The 18,171-nt window shown below is 38.7% G+C and overlaps 1 protein-coding gene across 4 annotated transcripts in view; it reads left to right on the plus strand.

Annotated features, from left to right (window-relative positions):
• The first annotated feature begins 183 nt into the window (after window positions 1-183).
• ECT2 (epithelial cell transforming 2) overlaps window positions 184-18,171 on the plus strand; it is a 31,738-nt gene continuing 13,750 nt past the window's right edge. Inside the window, exons 1-17 of one of the 4 annotated variants that reach the window (XM_075031399.1) lie at window positions 184-221; window positions 3,027-3,180; window positions 4,239-4,318; window positions 4,420-4,512; window positions 5,470-5,652; window positions 6,214-6,303; window positions 7,357-7,464; window positions 8,683-8,756; window positions 8,905-9,035; window positions 10,017-10,132; window positions 10,328-10,390; window positions 10,779-11,001; window positions 12,558-12,694; window positions 13,382-13,501; window positions 15,267-15,335; window positions 16,310-16,420; window positions 17,464-17,560. In XM_075031399.1, the coding sequence (XP_074887500.1) occupies window positions 210-221; window positions 3,027-3,180; window positions 4,239-4,318; window positions 4,420-4,512; window positions 5,470-5,652; window positions 6,214-6,303; window positions 7,357-7,464; window positions 8,683-8,756; window positions 8,905-9,035; window positions 10,017-10,132; window positions 10,328-10,390; window positions 10,779-11,001; window positions 12,558-12,694; window positions 13,382-13,501; window positions 15,267-15,335; window positions 16,310-16,420; window positions 17,464-17,560 (1,861 nt within the window). In that variant the 5' untranslated portion in view covers window positions 184-209. Of the gene's footprint in view, window positions 311-3,026; window positions 3,181-4,238; window positions 4,319-4,403; window positions 4,513-5,469; window positions 5,653-6,213; window positions 6,304-7,356; window positions 7,465-8,682; window positions 8,757-8,904; window positions 9,036-10,016; window positions 10,133-10,327; window positions 10,391-10,778; window positions 11,002-12,557; window positions 12,695-13,381; window positions 13,502-15,266; window positions 15,336-16,309; window positions 16,421-17,463; window positions 17,561-18,171 lie in introns of those variants that run through there. The other 3 variants (XM_075031400.1, XM_075031401.1, XM_075031402.1) reach the window with 3 other exon arrangements.

Below are 18,171 nucleotides of genomic sequence, written 5' to 3' on the forward strand. Positions count from 1 at the left end.
GGGCTCCCCCAACGAGGCCTGTTGGTCTGCCTGGGAAACTTCCCACCGCCAATGGGAGGCCGCCCAGCCGTGAGCGCCAGGTGCGCTACCCAGTCAGAGAGGGCAGGAGGCGAAGCGCCGTCCAAAAAGGGTGGGGAAGGGGGCGGGACATCTCGGAGAGATGCCGAATGAGGTAGTGGCTTACAGAGGGGCGGCGTGGCCGGCAGCCAATGCTTGGCGCGGTTAGTCCGGCGGCTCGCTTTTTGAATTGGTGGTGGCGGTCGCTCATGGCGGAGGCTGATTTTGCGGTTGGCGGCAGGTGGCATCGGCGGTGAGGGGAAAGCTGGCCCTGGGCACCGGGAACGGGCGGGAAGCTGGCCCTGGGCACCGGGAACGGGCGGGAAGCTGGCCCTGGGCACCGGGAACGGGCGGGAAGCTGGCCCTGGATACCGGGAACGGGCGGGAAGCTGGCCCTGGATACTGGGAACGGGCGGGTGGGGCTGGGGGAGGCCGAGGAGGACAGCGGTGGGTGCGGGCGGCCTGGGCCGGGGCCGCCTGAGGTGGGCCGGGGGTTGTGTCTGGGGGTCTCTCGGGGCAGCGCCGCTGCTCGGTGCTGCTCCGGGCCCTCTTTAGGCCGCTAGCGGTCTCCGCTGGGCAGAGCGGAGGCCCAGGCCCTCTGGCACCTGCGAGCTCATGAGGCGAGAGTAGCCGGCGGTATCTAATCTTGCCTCCGGCCACCTCCCAGCAGGGCAGCTCGGTCAGGCTCCTGCGTGGTTCCTCGGAAGGAAAATGGGCAGCATGGGAAGTTTTTTAGTGTGGTTTCCTTGCTTTTAAAAACGTATTTTGGCGTGTGGATGTTTTGTGACCTTCAGGCTTCACGGAAACTATTGGGAGGTCGTTTGTAAGTGTAACGCTGTTAAGGGCGTTCAGGTCGGCCTGAACGCTGTAGTAATGGTGTTCTGCCTTTTGCTCTTTTTTATGTGAGGGGAAACTGTTATGTTTGTATCTTCTGTGTGCTGTTTGTTCTCTTCCTTATCTTGGCACTCCCTGTGTGTAAATCTAGTGACTAGGATTATGTTGTTAATTAATATGTGACTATTAAAACAGGGAATATATTTTTTTAAAAATACATCCAGAATGGAACTCCATAAATAAATAAATTGGAAAAGCCATAAAGAAAATCGATGCCCAGCCCAAAGTATGGGCTTCTCCCAAAGATACTATGAAGTTCCGTGTAAGTGTGCGTTCATATACGTGTTGTTAGGTGTAACAACAGCAGCATAACAGGAATGATATTGATGTCTTAGTCTTTTTAAAAATAATCTGTAGGACTTACTTTTAATGGTACCCTTAACTGACGAGGTTTTATTTTGTCTCGTTTTACTTATAACTGTCTGTGTGGTAATCATTATTAACAATATGGTTTGACTCTTCCGAGATTATGCTTCTCTCCACCCTCACTGCCAAAGAAGAGGTAATTGTGTGACAGTTCCCTGTGGTACCTTCATAACCTTCTGGATAGGTGATCCCTAAAGACTTTCCAGTTGAAGTTACTTTCTTCTCTTGCTAGGTCTCAGGCTATTCTGAGATAAACTAGCTGGGTGACTGGGACTTACTGCTAGGAAACTTAATTCTGTGGAGCCTCCACAGCTGTGAATGATGTTAAAATGGCAGCTAAGGTGGCAATTTTGATGACTGAATATGCCTAGAATTATGATAGATTTGTAGCGTTGACTTATTGCTCATCACTATAGTAGGAACTTACTTGATGTATTAGGAAGACGTGAATCCTGTCCAAGAGTCTCAGTCATGATCTCCTAAAATCTAGCAGATAAACTCTTTTCTATATTGCTGTTATGCCAAAACACCCATTGTTTTTTGTATTTGGATTTTTACTTTGCTGTGTAATCAGACAGGCGTTGCACAACTTGAAAAATAGTATGTGCAATTCTCTAGGGGTTTTACTACCTTGTCAGTTCTCTTTCAGACAGTGCTTTAATGTGTTATTTGGGGGGCTACTCTTTTAAAGGGGCATTTACAGTCATGAGGAGAATGACTTCAGCTCAAGTGATACAGAGGGTTGTTATACTGCAGCAGTTCAGATACAGTGCGTATTCTAGGTAACTTCTGATATCACAGTGCAAATATTTAAATGTATGTGAATGATGAATCACAGGAAATGTATGCTTCTTGCTTCACGCACAAAAGAAAATGTGCTACATGTTGGCCAGGTGTCTTGGAACAAATTTTCTGATACAAGATTCAGGTAGCTACCTGTCACATACTGGAAAGGCCGAATCCTTATTCCTCTCATTTTGTACAAGTTGGTTTGATGCGCAGGGAGAGCACAGATATAGTCTATCTGAGAAGACAGAAGACCTCTTTATCTGATGATGAATGGATACTTCTACTGTATTATAGTTAATCTAGGACAAGAGACTAGATCATATGAATAGACATATATATCCTTATTAGCTTTGCAAATACTCATGCATTTTAAGAAACCTAATTTTTCTTTGAGTAAATATTGCTGGCTTTACTTCCTGGATGGTCATTTTTATGCAACCACAGTAACTCTAGCCAATTGACCTGAAAAATCAAATTTTAGCAAACTGCTTTGTGTACCCTAATTCTTCTGCTAATGTTTCACTTTAACAATGCTAACCTTGGTCTCAAATCTAGCTTATAATAGTTTATCACTGAAGCAAACAAGTGCTTTTAGTTTGTTGGTGTTTTGTGATGAAACTTTAAAAAATGAACACTAGAGTTAGTGCTTCCCTGCTGCTCGGAGTTGAAGTACCCTCTCTGCAGCTTTCTGTGTAAATAATATCTGTGCTAGGCAGCCTGCTCAGAACCATTTCTGTAACAGGTTTGTTGTCAGTCCTTCCTACCAATTGTGTGACTCCTCAGAACCACTCTTATCAGTGTGAGTGGTCTAAATGTTTTGTTTTCATAAGTCTGAAGTGACTTCTGACTACCTTGGTCATAGAGCTCTTATTAATGAGCTTTTTGCAACTGTAACTTAGTTTAGCACATCTATCTTCTAGCTGTTGAAGAACCAAGACATAATCATGGCTGACAACAGTACGCTGGTGTCTGAAACCGGGAGGAGCCTCTTGGCTGATTCTTCTGTTCTTGATTCAAAAATTATAGAAACCTCCAAAGACAATGCGTTTCCTGGATCTGTTTTGGATGTTGAAGGTAATGGGAGAAGCTTATTTTAAGACTACTATGTTTTTGTAGTGACTGATTAATTTGTACGTATTTAGTAATTTTGAAAGACCAAAAGCGCTTTGCTGAACTACAGAATTGTGTGTAGGGTAGCCAGTATGGTGTTGGTTTGATATCCTTTCAACAAAAGAAAGGAATTGTCTTAATTTTTAACTCGTCTTGTTATAGAAATTTGGGGTTACAGCCATGAGGTCAAATACAGAAGATGAGTCTTCTGGCTGATGTATAGAAAACTATTAGTTCCATTTGATGACTCTTCTGTGGAATAAATCATTCCCGGTTATATTTTGACACCGGTGTTTGGAAACGACAGCTGCTCCATTGTGTATGGGTAGACCTTAGAGAGATGAATAGTCTTGAGCTTGAAATTAATTCAAGAACAAATCTTGAAGTTAAAAAAACAACAGTAGCCAAGGTCCAGTGGCAGTCTTCTGGTGCAAATGACATGGAGCAACGCTTGTCCCTTCCTCCTAATACTTTGAAAGCTTATTAATACATGGAGAAAAAGAACAAGATATCAAACTTCGGTTCTGATCTTCCTTGGTGAAACTGAGCAGTTACTAGGAATTAATGAGCATTGTCAGCCAGGAACTCAGAAACTAGAAAAGATACCAGCTGTCTGTTTTCCAGCAAGTCTTGGTGTCTAATTCTGCTAGAAACATTAAGTCAATAATTTTGGTGGTGTTATGTCTGGTTTTTTTAAATTTTATTTTTAATTTTTTTTTTTTTTTCCTCTCACCGCCTCTCCTTGCATGTTCTTGCTTTGACCGTAAGGTAACTGGTCATGAATTGCAGGATGTTGTTTCACCATATACAAGAAAGTTTAGGCTCTGTGTTCAGCTGGGTATGCCTTAATTAAGGGACAGGCTTTTTGAGGTAACATTTATTTTCAGGCTTGTTTCTGATAAACAGGGTATCTTGAAAGGATGCAGTCTGCCTGTATTCTTCTATATGTTATTGCTTGATTTAGACCTAACGTGGATTTTTCTATTAAAATACGAATATTATCCTTGTTTCTCTATAAACAGAAGAAATGCCTCAAATAGAAACAAGAGTGGTTTTGGTTCAGGAAGCAGGGAAACGTGAGGAGCTTCTGAAAGCCTTGGAGGTATGCGGGTCTAAGATAAAACAATCACTGGAATGAGATGGTATGCTTTTAGACTTCTAGTAACCAATTTGGTTCTGTACTAAAGTTCTCCTCTTCCACAGACCGTTAAGATAATGGAAGTACCAGTTATAAAGATAAAGGAAACTAGTCCTGGTAAATCAGAAGAAAAACTAATAAAAAGTATTATTCATATGGTATGTCATGCAATTAAGCACATGTGATTGCATGCAGCATGTTGTACTTCACTGGGACTGAAATGTGCACACGCTTTAATTTGTATTAATTGGACATAATGGTCACAATGTATGTTAATCTATCTGATGGTGTCGCTTAGAGCTTGTCAAAATTGGCGCTTTTTTACAAACACTTTCTCGAATATGGACGTACTATCTGCAGCTCTTAATTAGTGGTGTTTTCTAACAGGGGGTAGAAATATTGACGGAGACATTCAACTGCATGCTTGTATTGAGTCAACACATAAGTTTTTGCTATGAACTGACTTTGTAATTGGTTAATTGACTTCTCTTTCAATTGAGAGCTCCATTTAAACTTAAGTGTAAGAAGTGGTTCTCTGTTTCTTGATGTGAAAAACCTAGAAAATAAAATTTGGAACTAATGATTGAAACTGAAACAGACCAGATTTTTAGAACCCTTAAAAATACCAAGCAATGAACAAAATTGACTTCTGTTCTTTAGATCTTATGCAGCACGGAGCTTGCTGTTGCAAGCTGGATACTACTTTTTAGTAGTATCTGGAAGTACCTTAAGCTGTTCCGACAGTCTGAAATTTCATTTCTCTTTTGTGCTTAGTTTGGTGCTTTTGTTTTGGTTTTTTCCTTTTTTCTATCTGTAGATATTTCCAATACTATATTATTAGTGTGAACTGATACATAAACTACTAAAGTAGCTAGAATTCTTGTCCTTCAGAAACAGGAATTGCTTGAAGACATTTTTTAGGTGCAGTTCATAGCTATTCTTATGCCAGCGATCAGTGCATCTCATTCAGCTTTCACAAATTCTAAGAGCCTGTCTCTGTTTAAATCTGAACTATACATTTTTCTAATGGTCCAAAATAAACATCAGTTGAATTTTAACTTTGGTGTAAGTATGTTGCCTGAATAATGCTTTCCCCTTCATCCCCATACATCAAGGAAATTAAAGTGCCCTACATAAAGACAGACACGATAGAAGAGCTTGGAGATTCTGATTCCCCAGAATTTGAGACTATCTTCATTGTATCAGACTTCCAAGATTCTATCTTTAACAAGCTCTGCAAAGCAGATTGCCGTGTCATTGGACCTCCAGTAGTACTGCACTGTGCACAAAAAGGAGAGGTATGTGCTTTCTCTTGAAATCAGCTGAATAGCTCTCTGGTGCAGTGAGTTCTAAATACGAAGTGTTCAAAATAAAATCTATTTTGCTTTGTCAATTAATCGTAAATAGTCTTAGCAAGAGAATTTTAAGAAAAGCAAGTTTCTAATATCATGTTAGAATATTGCATGTAGCGAGAAAGCACAGGCAGACAGTAGTAAGGCTGCAATTACTGCAGTAGTTGTGGGAGTTGTTGACCCGCTAGTTGGGATTGTGCCATTAGGAGAGGCAGCATACAAATGATGCTCCAGCAGATGCTTGATATTTCCAAAGGTTGTCACACAGAGGGGATGGATTGGGGAGGAAAAAAAAGGATGGAGTGCTACCTGTGGAATTTGGGGATGCTCTAGTTACTTTATTAGAACACTGGCAGGTCTGGAGCTGCAGTATAACTGAGTACACAGACTTGGACTAGTGTCTGATGCATTTTAATACTAGGAACAATAGTACTGTATTAAAGGTAATGATAAAACTTTAACAGAAGCAGTATGCTTTTGACTAATAAGCTTACTTCTTGCTTTCAGCCTTTACCTTTCTCCTGTCGTCCACTGTACTGTGCAAGCATGTTGAACTTGGTACTGTGCTTTACAGGATTCAGAAAGAAAGATGAATTAGTAAGACTTTTTTTTCCTTTGGATTGGTAAAACTATGTTAACTTTATTTTCAAAATACTCTTCTATTCTGTCACTTGTAGGGTTTAACCATGACTGGAGCTCGTATGGGAGGAGTGAATTGTTTGTTCTTTTGTTTTGTTGCATGTGCACAGGCAGCGATATTTGAGGATGGGAACAAAACTGTTTCCATGTCCAAGTCATTTTGTCCATGCTGGGTTTGGTTACTTTTTTGCTGGGTAACATTAAACAGGTCTAATTTAGCAGGGCTTGAAGATTGGTAGATTGAGGCTTCAGCTAGGATGATATTTACCCAATAGTGTCCACTTACTTGTACAGCTAGTAGTGTGGTCAAATAAAGCTTTGTAGTCCTGTTCAGAGCATTTGCAGACATGTTACCTTGCTGCCATGCTATTTTGCTATCGTGCTATCAGGACTTTGGTCTTGACGTATCTAGGTATGAAGTGGTTTGATACTCTAGCACTTTGCTTTTCCGTTCCGGTGATGCAGTTGGCACCTAATTTCCCTGTTGGACACCTGGGAATCAACAATATGGCTCCACAACTTCATCTGGGAAAAAAAACCAAACCCAAACCAAAGCCTTTGCCCAGTGTTAGGTATAATTAGGTCTGATCTGCTAGATTCACGTTGAACAAATGGCAATTTTGTGTAAATTCTGGCAATTGCCCCTTCAGGTAGAATTGACTAAATCAACGAGGAAACCATGCTTCAAATCTATTGCGTGTGAAAAGTTGAAGGCATTATGTATGATTATGACGAGAGTGCTGGTGGCTTGGGTAGTCTTCCTCAAGCTACATAGCAAGGCTGTATTAAATGTTAAGAAAAAAAAAGTTAATAGTTCTTTTGCTCTGTCAGCTATATCTTCTCCTGTAGATTTAAACAAGTTGTTTTAAGAAGAAATTGGAGCATTTCTATTCCTAGACATTTAATGTAGCCTCCTGTAGCTTGCTGTGTGAACTATTTTTGTACTGCTCTCACTCTGCGCTGTACACTTCAAAAGATATACTGAAAACTTATTTCATTTTTATTTTTCAGGTTAAGCTAGTGACCTTGGTCCATCATATGGGTGGAATTATTCGAAGGGACTTTAGCTCAAAAGTTACACATCTGGTGGCTAACTCAACGCATGGAGACAAATTCAGAGTATGTAAGCTTGAGCCGGTACTTCATGGAAACTTTAAGAATTTGGCTCTTGTAGACTAAGTCTGTAATTTATACTTCAGCTTGTAAGTTGCTGCATTTTCTCCTGCACTAACAACAATGACTTGTAATGGTGAGCTCATCTCTGGTGTTGAGCTTTGACATGTTTTTGTCTCTGTTAGAGATCTAAATAATATAAATTGCCTGAATGCAGAGATTTTGAAATAGGCAAGTATAGTAAATAACAAGAACCAAAATGTTTCTTAAGTACTGATGTTATCAGTACTTAAGATACTTAAGCCATTCATGTACTGATATTATTGGTACTTAAGATGTTGATGAACAATTGTTCTTCAATGAACAAGTGTTTATGTATCAACATACCTGCTTTTTCTGTCCCTCCAAACCATAAACTTCGAGGTAACTTGCAAAAAACTTTAGTACTCAATTTGTGTGCATCTTCTTTCAAAAATTATTTTTAACTTGCTATGTATAAGTGTTCAAATCATCCCTTATGTATAAATATATGCGAGGGGTTTGTTTGTTTGTTTCTGACAACACCAGAAAGGAATCCTTCAGGACATGTATGTCCAGTTGACAGGTAATTACAAATTCATAGGTTTTTGTACCGTGGAATATGATGTAGTAGTGTCTATGTCCCTTGACTCTCCCTTGTTTGAATTGTTAGTAGGCTGTTGCTTTTTTCTTAGTCTGTCTTTCTAATCTTCCAGTTGGAAGAGAAGACCAGCTTTCTAACTCTGTTCAAACACTCATTTCTGCCAACTCAAAGGGAAGAGTTAAGAAAACTTTACAATCTCTCAAGCAGTCATGGAAGTTACCTTTGGAATAGTTGCTTCCTCTTTGGTAAAAGCATGCTAGGATATTTGTTGTCATACAAAGTATCAAAAGCAGAAAAAAGATTCCATACTCCACTGCAACAGAGACTTGGTTTTGTGGGTGATGAAGGTGATCAGACTAACAAAATGGTGCACTTTTGAGTAAGTGTCAAAATAGCTATTGATCTGATCTCCTAGTTGCTGAAGAATTAATACATTCTAACTCTTGGGAGTTACAGTTGGACATGATTCTTGAAGGAATATGTTCACTTTTTGTAGTATCTGTTTAAAAAAGTAAAAGCAAGGTTACTAATTTTTCTTGGCATGGGAAAGATTTAAATGGAAATACTTACTTGGTACAACCTGTGCTTTTCCTGTTTTGTAGATTGCTGTAAGTCTTGGTACTCCTATTGTGAAAGCTGAGTGGATTTATAAGGCTTGGGAGAAAAGGAATGAAATGTAAGTGTTTATTTTCCTTCAGCCTGAACGTTACATCCTGTTCACCTGTAGTGTTGTGAGCTTTTGTTTAGTGATGTAGCACTGATTTAGTGATCTTTTTGTGCATCTCTATCTTTTTTTTTGTTTTTTCTTTTTTTTTTTCTTTCAGTGATTTTTGTGCAGCTGATGATGACTTCAGAAATCAGTTCAAGGTTCCTCCTTTCCAGGATTGCATGTTAAGTTTCCTTGGATTCTCTGATGATGAGAAAGCTAACATGGAAGAAATGACAGAAATGCAAGGTTATTGTTTATGAAAGTAGACCTGTGGAAAGAATGGGGTTTATAGCTGATAAATACTTCAGTGAAGCTGAAATGCTGGATCATGAATACTCTTCAACTTGGAGAGCTATAAATTAATTTTTAGGTGTCGTGTGTGTAAGTTCTGGTAGCTGTTGAAGACTTCAAACTTCCTAGGCTGATTGAAACTAAGCAATTTAAAAAGAAGTAATTGTAGGATGCTTGAAGATATCCTGGATAACTTGCTACGTCATGTGTATATTCTGCATCAGTTTTCATAATCACTTTTGTGGTATGCATCTTTACATAACTCACAGAAAGCATCCACAACTTTGATATGAATCATCACTGGTAAAACACTTGCTTGGAAGTGTTCCATTTTTTGATAGTGTAGTACAAGATTAATAATCACATTGACACTAATGGTGGAACAGATAACTTAAAAAGTCTCCAGCCTTGTATTGCTAGAGTTGCATGTAACAGAACTGTAGAGATGGGAATGGGGCAAACTGGTAGGCTTTGTCTAAGGAGATGAAAGTTGACTGGGTTTGCTTTTTTTTTTTCTTTTCCTTTCCCCTCACCTGTTTGCCTAAAGCTACTTATAATATTGTGACATGCACAGGGTCTAGCTTGTGGTTGTCTTTAGGGTAAGTATTCTTGGCTTGCTCAAGAAACAAGAAAAGCTTTCCAGAAGAATATTGCATTTATTGCCAGACAGGTTTAAGAACCCTCTGAACTCCAGGCACTCTTGACTTTTCAGTGTGTACTGTACTACTGCGTGCTACATCCTATTTCCTAAAAGCTATCCACTGCTCATTATATCCAGGGTGTTATGTAAGCCCAACAACTGATCAGCTCACCGAGTAGTTCATCTCTCTTTGGCTCTCCTTTCATTAATGATAGGTGCCACAGAACTATCAAATGAGCTACTAATTTCTAACAGTAATATTCTTCAGTCTTGCTAACTTGCCTTTTTTTATCTAGGAGGACATTATTTACCAGTTGGTGATGAAAGGTGTACGCACTTGGTGGTTGAAGAAAGTACAGTAAAAGATCTTCCATTTGAACCTTTAAAAAAACTTTATGTTGTAAAGCAAGAGGTTAGTACTGACAAATTTTTGAAAGAAAATTGCTATGTAATACTCAGCATGTGAGATATTTTTCCCCTGAATAAACCACATGTTTGCATTTAGTATGCAAGCTGCCTTAATATTATATGTATTATTTTGAATATTTTTAACTTTGGGTGAAGCACTGTAATGTGGTGTTAATGTGTGTTTTCTTTTTTCCTTTAGTGGTTCTGGGGAAGCATTCAAATGGATGCCAGAGCTGGAGAGTCCATGTATTTATTTGAGAAGGTATGTTGAACTCTCTCACATAATGTGTAGCATGTATTTGGTGGTAAAATTAGCATGCACGGTAGTATGCATGGGGCCAGAGATAAAATGTTTTAAAGTAGCATTTTAAGTTCCAGTTAATTCATTATAAATTCTATACATAGAATACTAATTTGGAAGAAACTTTTTTTCTGCTTCCCGAAGGTTGAACTTATTTTTCATCAAACAAAATACTAATGTGGCTTCCAGTTGCCAGGAAAAAAACCAAAGGGAGGCTTTGCCCTTTTTCCCTTAGCTTCCCTAAGGAGACTGTTGTTGTGTGCTGGTCTCTACAATTAACTTACCTTTGCACTGACTTGAGCTGGACCCAGCGGGTAAAAACACTAAAATAAACCTTCTTTTACTACAGTCAGAGAGTCCTGGCCTCAAGAAGTCTGTGTCATTACTTTCTCTGAACACTCCAAACAGCAATCGCAAAAGACGCCGTTTGAAAGAGACTCTTGCACAACTGACCAGAGAAACAGACATGTCACCATTCCCTCCTCGGAAGAGGCCATCAGCTGAACATTCGCTTTCTATTGGGTCCTTGCTGGATATTTCTAACACTCCAGAGTCGAACACTACCAGTGGAGGTAGAGCTAAAAACTTTCATCCAGACACACTTGCAATGTTTAAGAGCTCTCTGCATACAAGTGCTAACAGTAGTGGTAGGGAAGTCTTGCAAGTTTTGCTACAGATCTGCTAAGTTATTCCAGGCTTTCGCCTTTTCAAAGTGTCCAGAAAGCAGAATTGGAGTGAAGAGTTCAGACAGAGGCCAGGCTGCCTCTTGTCATCACAGTAAGCATATTCATATCTGAAGGAAAAGATACAGAGTTAATAAATATGAAGTACGGTACAGTGTCACTCTAAAACTCTTCAAACGCTGTGCTAAAAATCTGTAGCAAAAAAGAAACGTAGTTAACAGTAAGTCATCTAAAAACCTCTCCGGTAAGATACTTGGAGAAAGGAGGACAAAGATTCTTTCCTAAAGGAATTAAAGGGAAAACTCCTGCAAGGTCCACTCCTGGGTCTTTGAAATGTTCTGTTGAGGTAACACTGTTTGTGCCAGCAAACTGTCATGTCTAAAACTTCACAAGAATATAAATCACCACCTGATTTTGAGTTAACTAGCAAAGAGCTTTTAATATCTCTGCACATGGCTCTTGTGGAAGAGCGGGCACTGCAAAATTTTGGATAAGTCAAAAGCTAATACCCAAGGCTTAAAAAAAAAAAAAAAAAGCCCCAGTTCCATTATATAGAGGAGGTAACTGCAGTTACTACTGCTTTAAAAAGGCCCCTATATACAAGTCAAATAAGAAATCTCAGTGAGGTACAACCTGTAAGTGATAATTCAGAAGGAATACAGGAAAGATCTGCTTAGTCTCAAAGATCAGCTTTCTCAGATTGTGCTAGCACACTTGTAACTCCTGGGACAGAGTTTTCTTCTAATCAACATCAGCAGACAGTTTCAGAAAAAGTGCTATTTTGAAAACAACAGGTAAGGTACTTATTTCATATTAACTGTGACAGTAATGAACTTTGACATCAGAATGAGTGAGTACAGGTCTCTGAGGTCCAATACATGAGCAAGTATTTAAAACTGATGGACTGTTCCAGATCCACCTTGGCTTTAGCTTTAAGAGAAATTACTTCTTTGTGTCTTCCCGCCCCAGGATGAAATATAAGTGTTGCATGCAAGGACTGATTTTAATAAATGGTTTTGAGCTACATACCTAATGCAAGTTTGGTAGGCAGCTGAAAGGTAATTGTTTACATAGCAAAGTGAAAGGAGAAAAGTATTTTTGTACATAGTGTATGTATAAATAATCTTAGGCACCTAATCTTCACTTCCTACTAAGCATAGTAGGGTTAAGTCATTGACCTGCCCATGAATGGCTTATTAGTTTCAGACTAATTTTGATGAATAATATATTACTGTTGTTCTATCATTAAGCTGTAATAAAGCAAGCCATTTTCTAGAAAGAGCTCTGGTAACTATAGAATAACCTACAGAATAGCCTTTAAAAAAAAACAAAACCAACTATCTTTCCTTAAAAATTCTGAAGGTTTTTTTTTTTCCCTGTCTTTGAGGGTGAGCTTTTCTATTGTGATAAAGCTCTATTTTCTTTTGGGAATATCTCTTCATCAGAAACACCAAAACCCTGTGCAAGGCCTTCCAAAAACTCAACTCCTCTTCCACTGAAGCAGTCTGCAAGATGGCAGGTTGCAAAGGAGTTGTATCAGACAGAGAGTAACTACGTTGATATTCTAACGACAATCATTCAGGTAAGCTGGTTTTAAAGCAATTGTAGGTCAATTGTAATAAGACATCTAATGTTTACATGAATGATTATTTTCAGCCTGTGATCTGCAGGCTTTTGAGGGCTTGGGTACATCAAAGGTTTGTAAAAAAGATGACAATGTAAACAGTCTCCTGTAATTTTACTGACATAAAAACGTTTAGTATCTGTTAATAATAAAGGTTGGAAAATACCATTTCTAATCTGGGATCTGCAGTGGAATTGCAGTTTGTATGGAAATTCCAAGCTTCAGGAAAATGGGATCTTCATGACTCGGATTTTTAAGATATTAGTGAATAGAGAGAGGTGGCAGGGGAAAAAAACTTGTTTTAATTATTCCAAGAAGAGCAGAATAGCAAACAGCTTACAGGAAGAGCACAATTTCTAGAAAGTCTGTTTCCATTGCAGCTGATAATCTACTTAAAGAATGAGGTAAGATGTGTGTGAGGAGAAAGGTAGATGAAAGAGGGATATACTGTAGTGGTGTATCAAACTCTGTGTTTGTATCTTAAAATGACTCCGTTGTAACCCACTCTTGCTAAATGGGAGTATCTCAAGATTGTGACTGCACGAAAGTATGATCTGGAAGGAAAACACTGTTGCTTTCATAACTATTTCTAACACAATGTGTGGCGGTTGGGAGGGTATTAACTTTTTTTGTCTAATTCATCAGTTATTTCAAGTTCCGTTGGAGAAGGAAGGACAACTTGGAGGACCAATCCTTGCACAGGAAGAGATTAAGACCATATTTGGCAGCATTCCAGATATTCTTGATGTGCATACTAAAATCAAGGCAAGCTGCAACTTCTCCCCTGCAGGGGAAGCTTTGATACAGACTTTGAATCTTTTCTGCATGCTTTAAGTTCTATCTACGGGAGAGGTGTAAAATCATCCTGGTGCTGTTACATACTGTTCAACCTGTGGAATTATGTGCAAATCAAAAGTATGCTTTAAGATTTAACGCTTATTTATAAATATCTGAGGTCTGAGTATTGTGCATGTAACTAATATTGCCATTCGTGAGCTGGCTTCTCCTTTTTACATTTTAATACCACTTCCTGTAGGAGGTTTTCTGTAACTGATATAAAACTGGTCAAAAGGGCCAGTGGTATCAAATGGTAGTCTGACTCTCACAAGTGCTTATAAAATTCATGTTTCTATTAAAGCAGTAAGCAAGGGCTCTTGGAAGGATAGCTAAAGCTATGGAATTTAAAAAAAAACCAAAACCACAAAAAAACGCCAAAACAAACCAAAACCCACCAAAACAAAAAAATAAATCACCCCTGGCATTTTCCTGGGCTATAGACATGTTCATATAAGGACACTTCTACCATTCAGTAGGAAAAACTAATCTCTTCTTAAATGGCTTTGAACCAATTGTCAGAAACTACCAGCTCATAAATCTGGCTTGCACTTCAGCCTCTGAAGCAGTTGACCTGGTACTGAGGCCTAATAATAATTGATTAGAATTCCCTGTGAGATTTGCTTTCTTTATTTTATATTTTTATCTGGATTGCAAGCACTCTCTGAAGTCATCTCTGGGTCTCACAATAGACTATGATGCAAGTCTTCCTCAAATATGAAGTCATAAAATCTTCAAATAATGGCATATGTCTGCTGCTGTCTGCATTTCATGGTAGGCTTTTAAAATAGCGGGACTTGCAGACTGCCTGTAACTCAGTGGTTTGGGTTTTTTGTTGGGTTTTTTTGTTGTTATTGTTGTTGGGTTTTTTGTTTGTTCTGTTTTTTTTTTTTTTTCCAACCACTGGGATCCAGTCCAGCTAATCACGATAGATATTGATATGCGCCCACTGAGGCTGAGATGAAAGTAAAGCGTGTGTGTCCATGTGTCAAGTAGGATTCACCTGCAGCATGCAGTGTAGACAAAGTTGCTTAAGCTTAGTGGTTGTGTTTTCCTTCATCTTCGGTGTAATAAAGAGAAGTGGCAGCAACAAACCAATATTAATGGTGAATCCTTTTCACTTAAGGTGAATCGTGAACCTTCGGCTGTGCCCTCCTGTCCCTGTTATTAGCTGACAGTGAATAAGCTTGATCCTTCTCAAGCTGATATAGGCTTAACAGCTTGCTTGCACTTTCCTTGATACCCTGGTGCAGCAAGTGAGGGAAATCTATGCTAGTTCTATTTCAATCCTATCTTATGGACTTAAGAGTCTTATATTAGCAGTGCACTCTTAATTAGAATTGGTTCAACTGTCTTCTGTGTATGCTTTTTAAATAATCATTTGGGAAATGTTCTGTAGTGTATTGGACACAGCCGTGTCATCTTGTTGCAAAGTTGGCTAGTGCCGATACACTGCTAGGCTCTGCTTGCGTTGATTCAAAACTATATATTCAGTAAGCCAGAGGTCTTGCTTTCAGCTCTCAGTAGATTGAAGGGGTTTACTGTGAAATTGTACAGCTTTTAGGATTGCCTGTTTTGTCAGCATGGAAATGCACAGCTAGTTATCTGTGTTTGGCAGAACACTGATCCCATCTTAAGCTTTATACAGTTCATTTTCATCTTATTTTCTTCCCCTCCATCCCTGCATGTATTCTAGGAAGACCTGGAAGATCTTATGATGAATTGGACTGAAAGTAGAAGTATTGGTGATATCATTCTTAAATATGTAAGTTTCTATTTCTTTTCTATTATGAGCTATTACCTCACCTTACAAATAATCCATTTGTAGGAGCTAGCAAACACAAGAGAAGCACTACTGAGCGAGAAAGAACACTAACTTGTATCGTATATTCTGTTTAGACTTCTAAGTTGAGTTAGATGATATACTTTGTATAGGTAATCCATGTCAAGTTTAAGTGTATGTGTCTCTCCACTTGAACGAGAGTGTAAAACTCCAGATAGATACAGTTTGAGAACTGTAATTTGCAAAACTACAGATATGCTTTTTACTTGGACATTAGAAGGGGCTTTTCCTGTAACCTTAGCTATCTGCTGCCTCTGATCAATAGTAAATAACTAAGAAAATAACTTTTCACGGAAATTTCTTGTGTTCTTCCTTCAAGACTTGAAATGTGTGATTGAATAAGGAGTTGTTGTTTTCCTAAGTACAGAATGTGCAGAACAGGAAAGCTAGATCTGGGACTGCAATGCATTTTAAGATAAGTAGTCTGCTAGGTATCTTGTCCTTTTGCTGACCTGATCATTTTGAGGCAAATCGTGTTTGGTGTTCAAAAGTTTTCAGTCTAAGGTATTGCTTCTGGTGGTTTGGTGCCTTTTAAAGGTGATAGCAGTAACTGGAGAAAATACCGGTCTGAAATTTCCAAAATTCTCACCAAAAGCATCCTGCTAGGTGAGAATCTGCCTTCTACTTGAGCTACTCAGCAGCTTCTAAGATTGGCACATGTGTACTTGATGTTTCTGAGAGCAGTCTGCGTTTAATCAGCAGCATAGAATCTTGGGCATCTGGCATGCAAAAATGTCTTAACTTGTTCTGTGAACACACATGGGTTTACAACACATTTTTTTATTATTATCTATTGAAATGTGCCTTTGAGCAGCTTTGTATGGCTCAGGGCATATGAACATATGTACATTGCTACATAATATGTAAAGCAGAGCCATAACAGTTGTTTCTTTCAGTCAAAAGACTTGTTGAAAACTTACCCTCCATTTGTGAATTTCTTCGAAATGAGCAAGGAGACTATTACTCGATGCGAAAAACAGAAGCCAAGGTTTCATGCCTTCTTAAAGGTAAGTGTCTGCAGAACTAAGTTTTTGAGTAGAACATGGAGACCATTACAAAGTAAACTGCTTAATGCAGTAGATGTAAGAATGTGGAATTTTGGAAGCTTGGAGGAATGTGAACATCTCTTGGTGAGAAAGAAATAGGAAGGATTTGAACTTCAATCCCTTGAGCTCCTTGTAAGACTCTTTGATAAGAAGTCCAAGTTCCTCCCCTGTTACACAACTTTCAAGGTAGTTTAATTATATGCATTTGTTGCTGGAAAAAGTGCATTTTGATTACTTTTTCCCAAATAGGTGTCTTCTAGTTATCTTTACAGAAAAGAGAGCTTCTGCTTTTTATTGGTCCCCCTCCCTGTGTTTAAAAGACTTGTATTTCTGAAATAGCTTTTAACTCGCTTTCAGCAGCTGTGAAGTTCCAGGGAGGTAGAATCTCTTAACAGTCTTGTGACTAATGAATAGGAGCATAACAGTGGAGATCTAACAGGAAGATGGTCTTCAAAGAAAGAGTTATCTGAAGATGAGTCTTAAGACTCTTGAGCTCTTCAGATAAAGGTATATAGTTGATTATTAATGCAGTGTAGCTTTAAGTCCTCTTCTGTACCCAACAAGTGTGTCTCAAATAGTGGAGTAATCAAATGACAGATTTCAGCTCATGTTTTCTGAGGTACCAGGAATTATATTCAAATATTGATATCTAAAAGATGGGGAAATGAATAAGAGATCAGGCTGTCCCCTGTCCCACTCCATGTTGGCGTTAGCATCTGAAACAAGGACTGAGGGGTTGATAATACGAACAATTTAAAACTAGAAATTCTGAGAACATGAATCATGTGATAAATACTGCGCAGATTTGAATATAATGTGTTTTTAACATGATCTGTTAATGATTGAGTATCTGTGGTAAATGATTCTCAAACTTTTACTGTGATGCCAGTTTCAAGGAAGACAATCTTTCTCCTAGTTTGTGATTTTTGGGGGTTTTGTGTGTGCGTGTGAGGAAAAAAAAAAAAAGTAAGAATTACTTCCTTTGTCCCCTTTCTTTTCCCCAGATAAACCAAGCTAAACCTGAATGTGGCCGCCAGAGCCTAGCTGAACTCCTTATCCGTCCTGTTCAAAGGCTGCCTAGTGTTGCTCTACTACTAAATGGTAATCTAGTGATGTGTTCATTTTTTTAATATAAGGTTGTCTGTGAAGGTGTGAAGACCAAAATAATGTCTGCTTTTTGTCATAATTAGCAACAGGTTTTCTCATATAAAACAAGCCTGATGCTAGGAGTTAATCATGCTTAAAGGCAGTCAGCAAGACCAATTACTGAAGAAAGCATACTTTTGGCTAAATTTCACTTGTTCATATATTTGTCTGCAGTATACAGGTAGAGGAAAAGTTTGCTCTGACAACAGTTTTGTCTCTTCAAATACCAAATATAACTGAGATTCAAATGCAGCTAGCATAAACTAGAGAGCAATTAGTATTGACGAGTCATACAGCTTCATGTGTTCCACCTGGTACCAACCACTTGCTGTAATAGTGACTACATTAATAAAAATAATGATTAAAAAAAACACACCACCACCTCCCTTTGCTTCAGTTAGAAAAAGACTTTTATGCTTGTCTCTGCACTTCAACACAAAGAGCTCATGGTCTTGTTGATTTTTTTTTTTTTTTTTTTTTTTTTTTTATTAATAGTTTGAGGGTTTGGTTTTGTATTGTAGGTGGGTTTTTTCTTAATGAGATGCAAGGACAATATTGCTGCTCAG

The sequence above is a fragment of the Buteo buteo genome, chromosome 7, assembly GCF_964188355.1.
Source record: "Buteo buteo chromosome 7, bButBut1.hap1.1, whole genome shotgun sequence".
Lineage (NCBI taxonomy): Eukaryota > Metazoa > Chordata > Aves > Accipitriformes > Accipitridae > Buteo > Buteo buteo.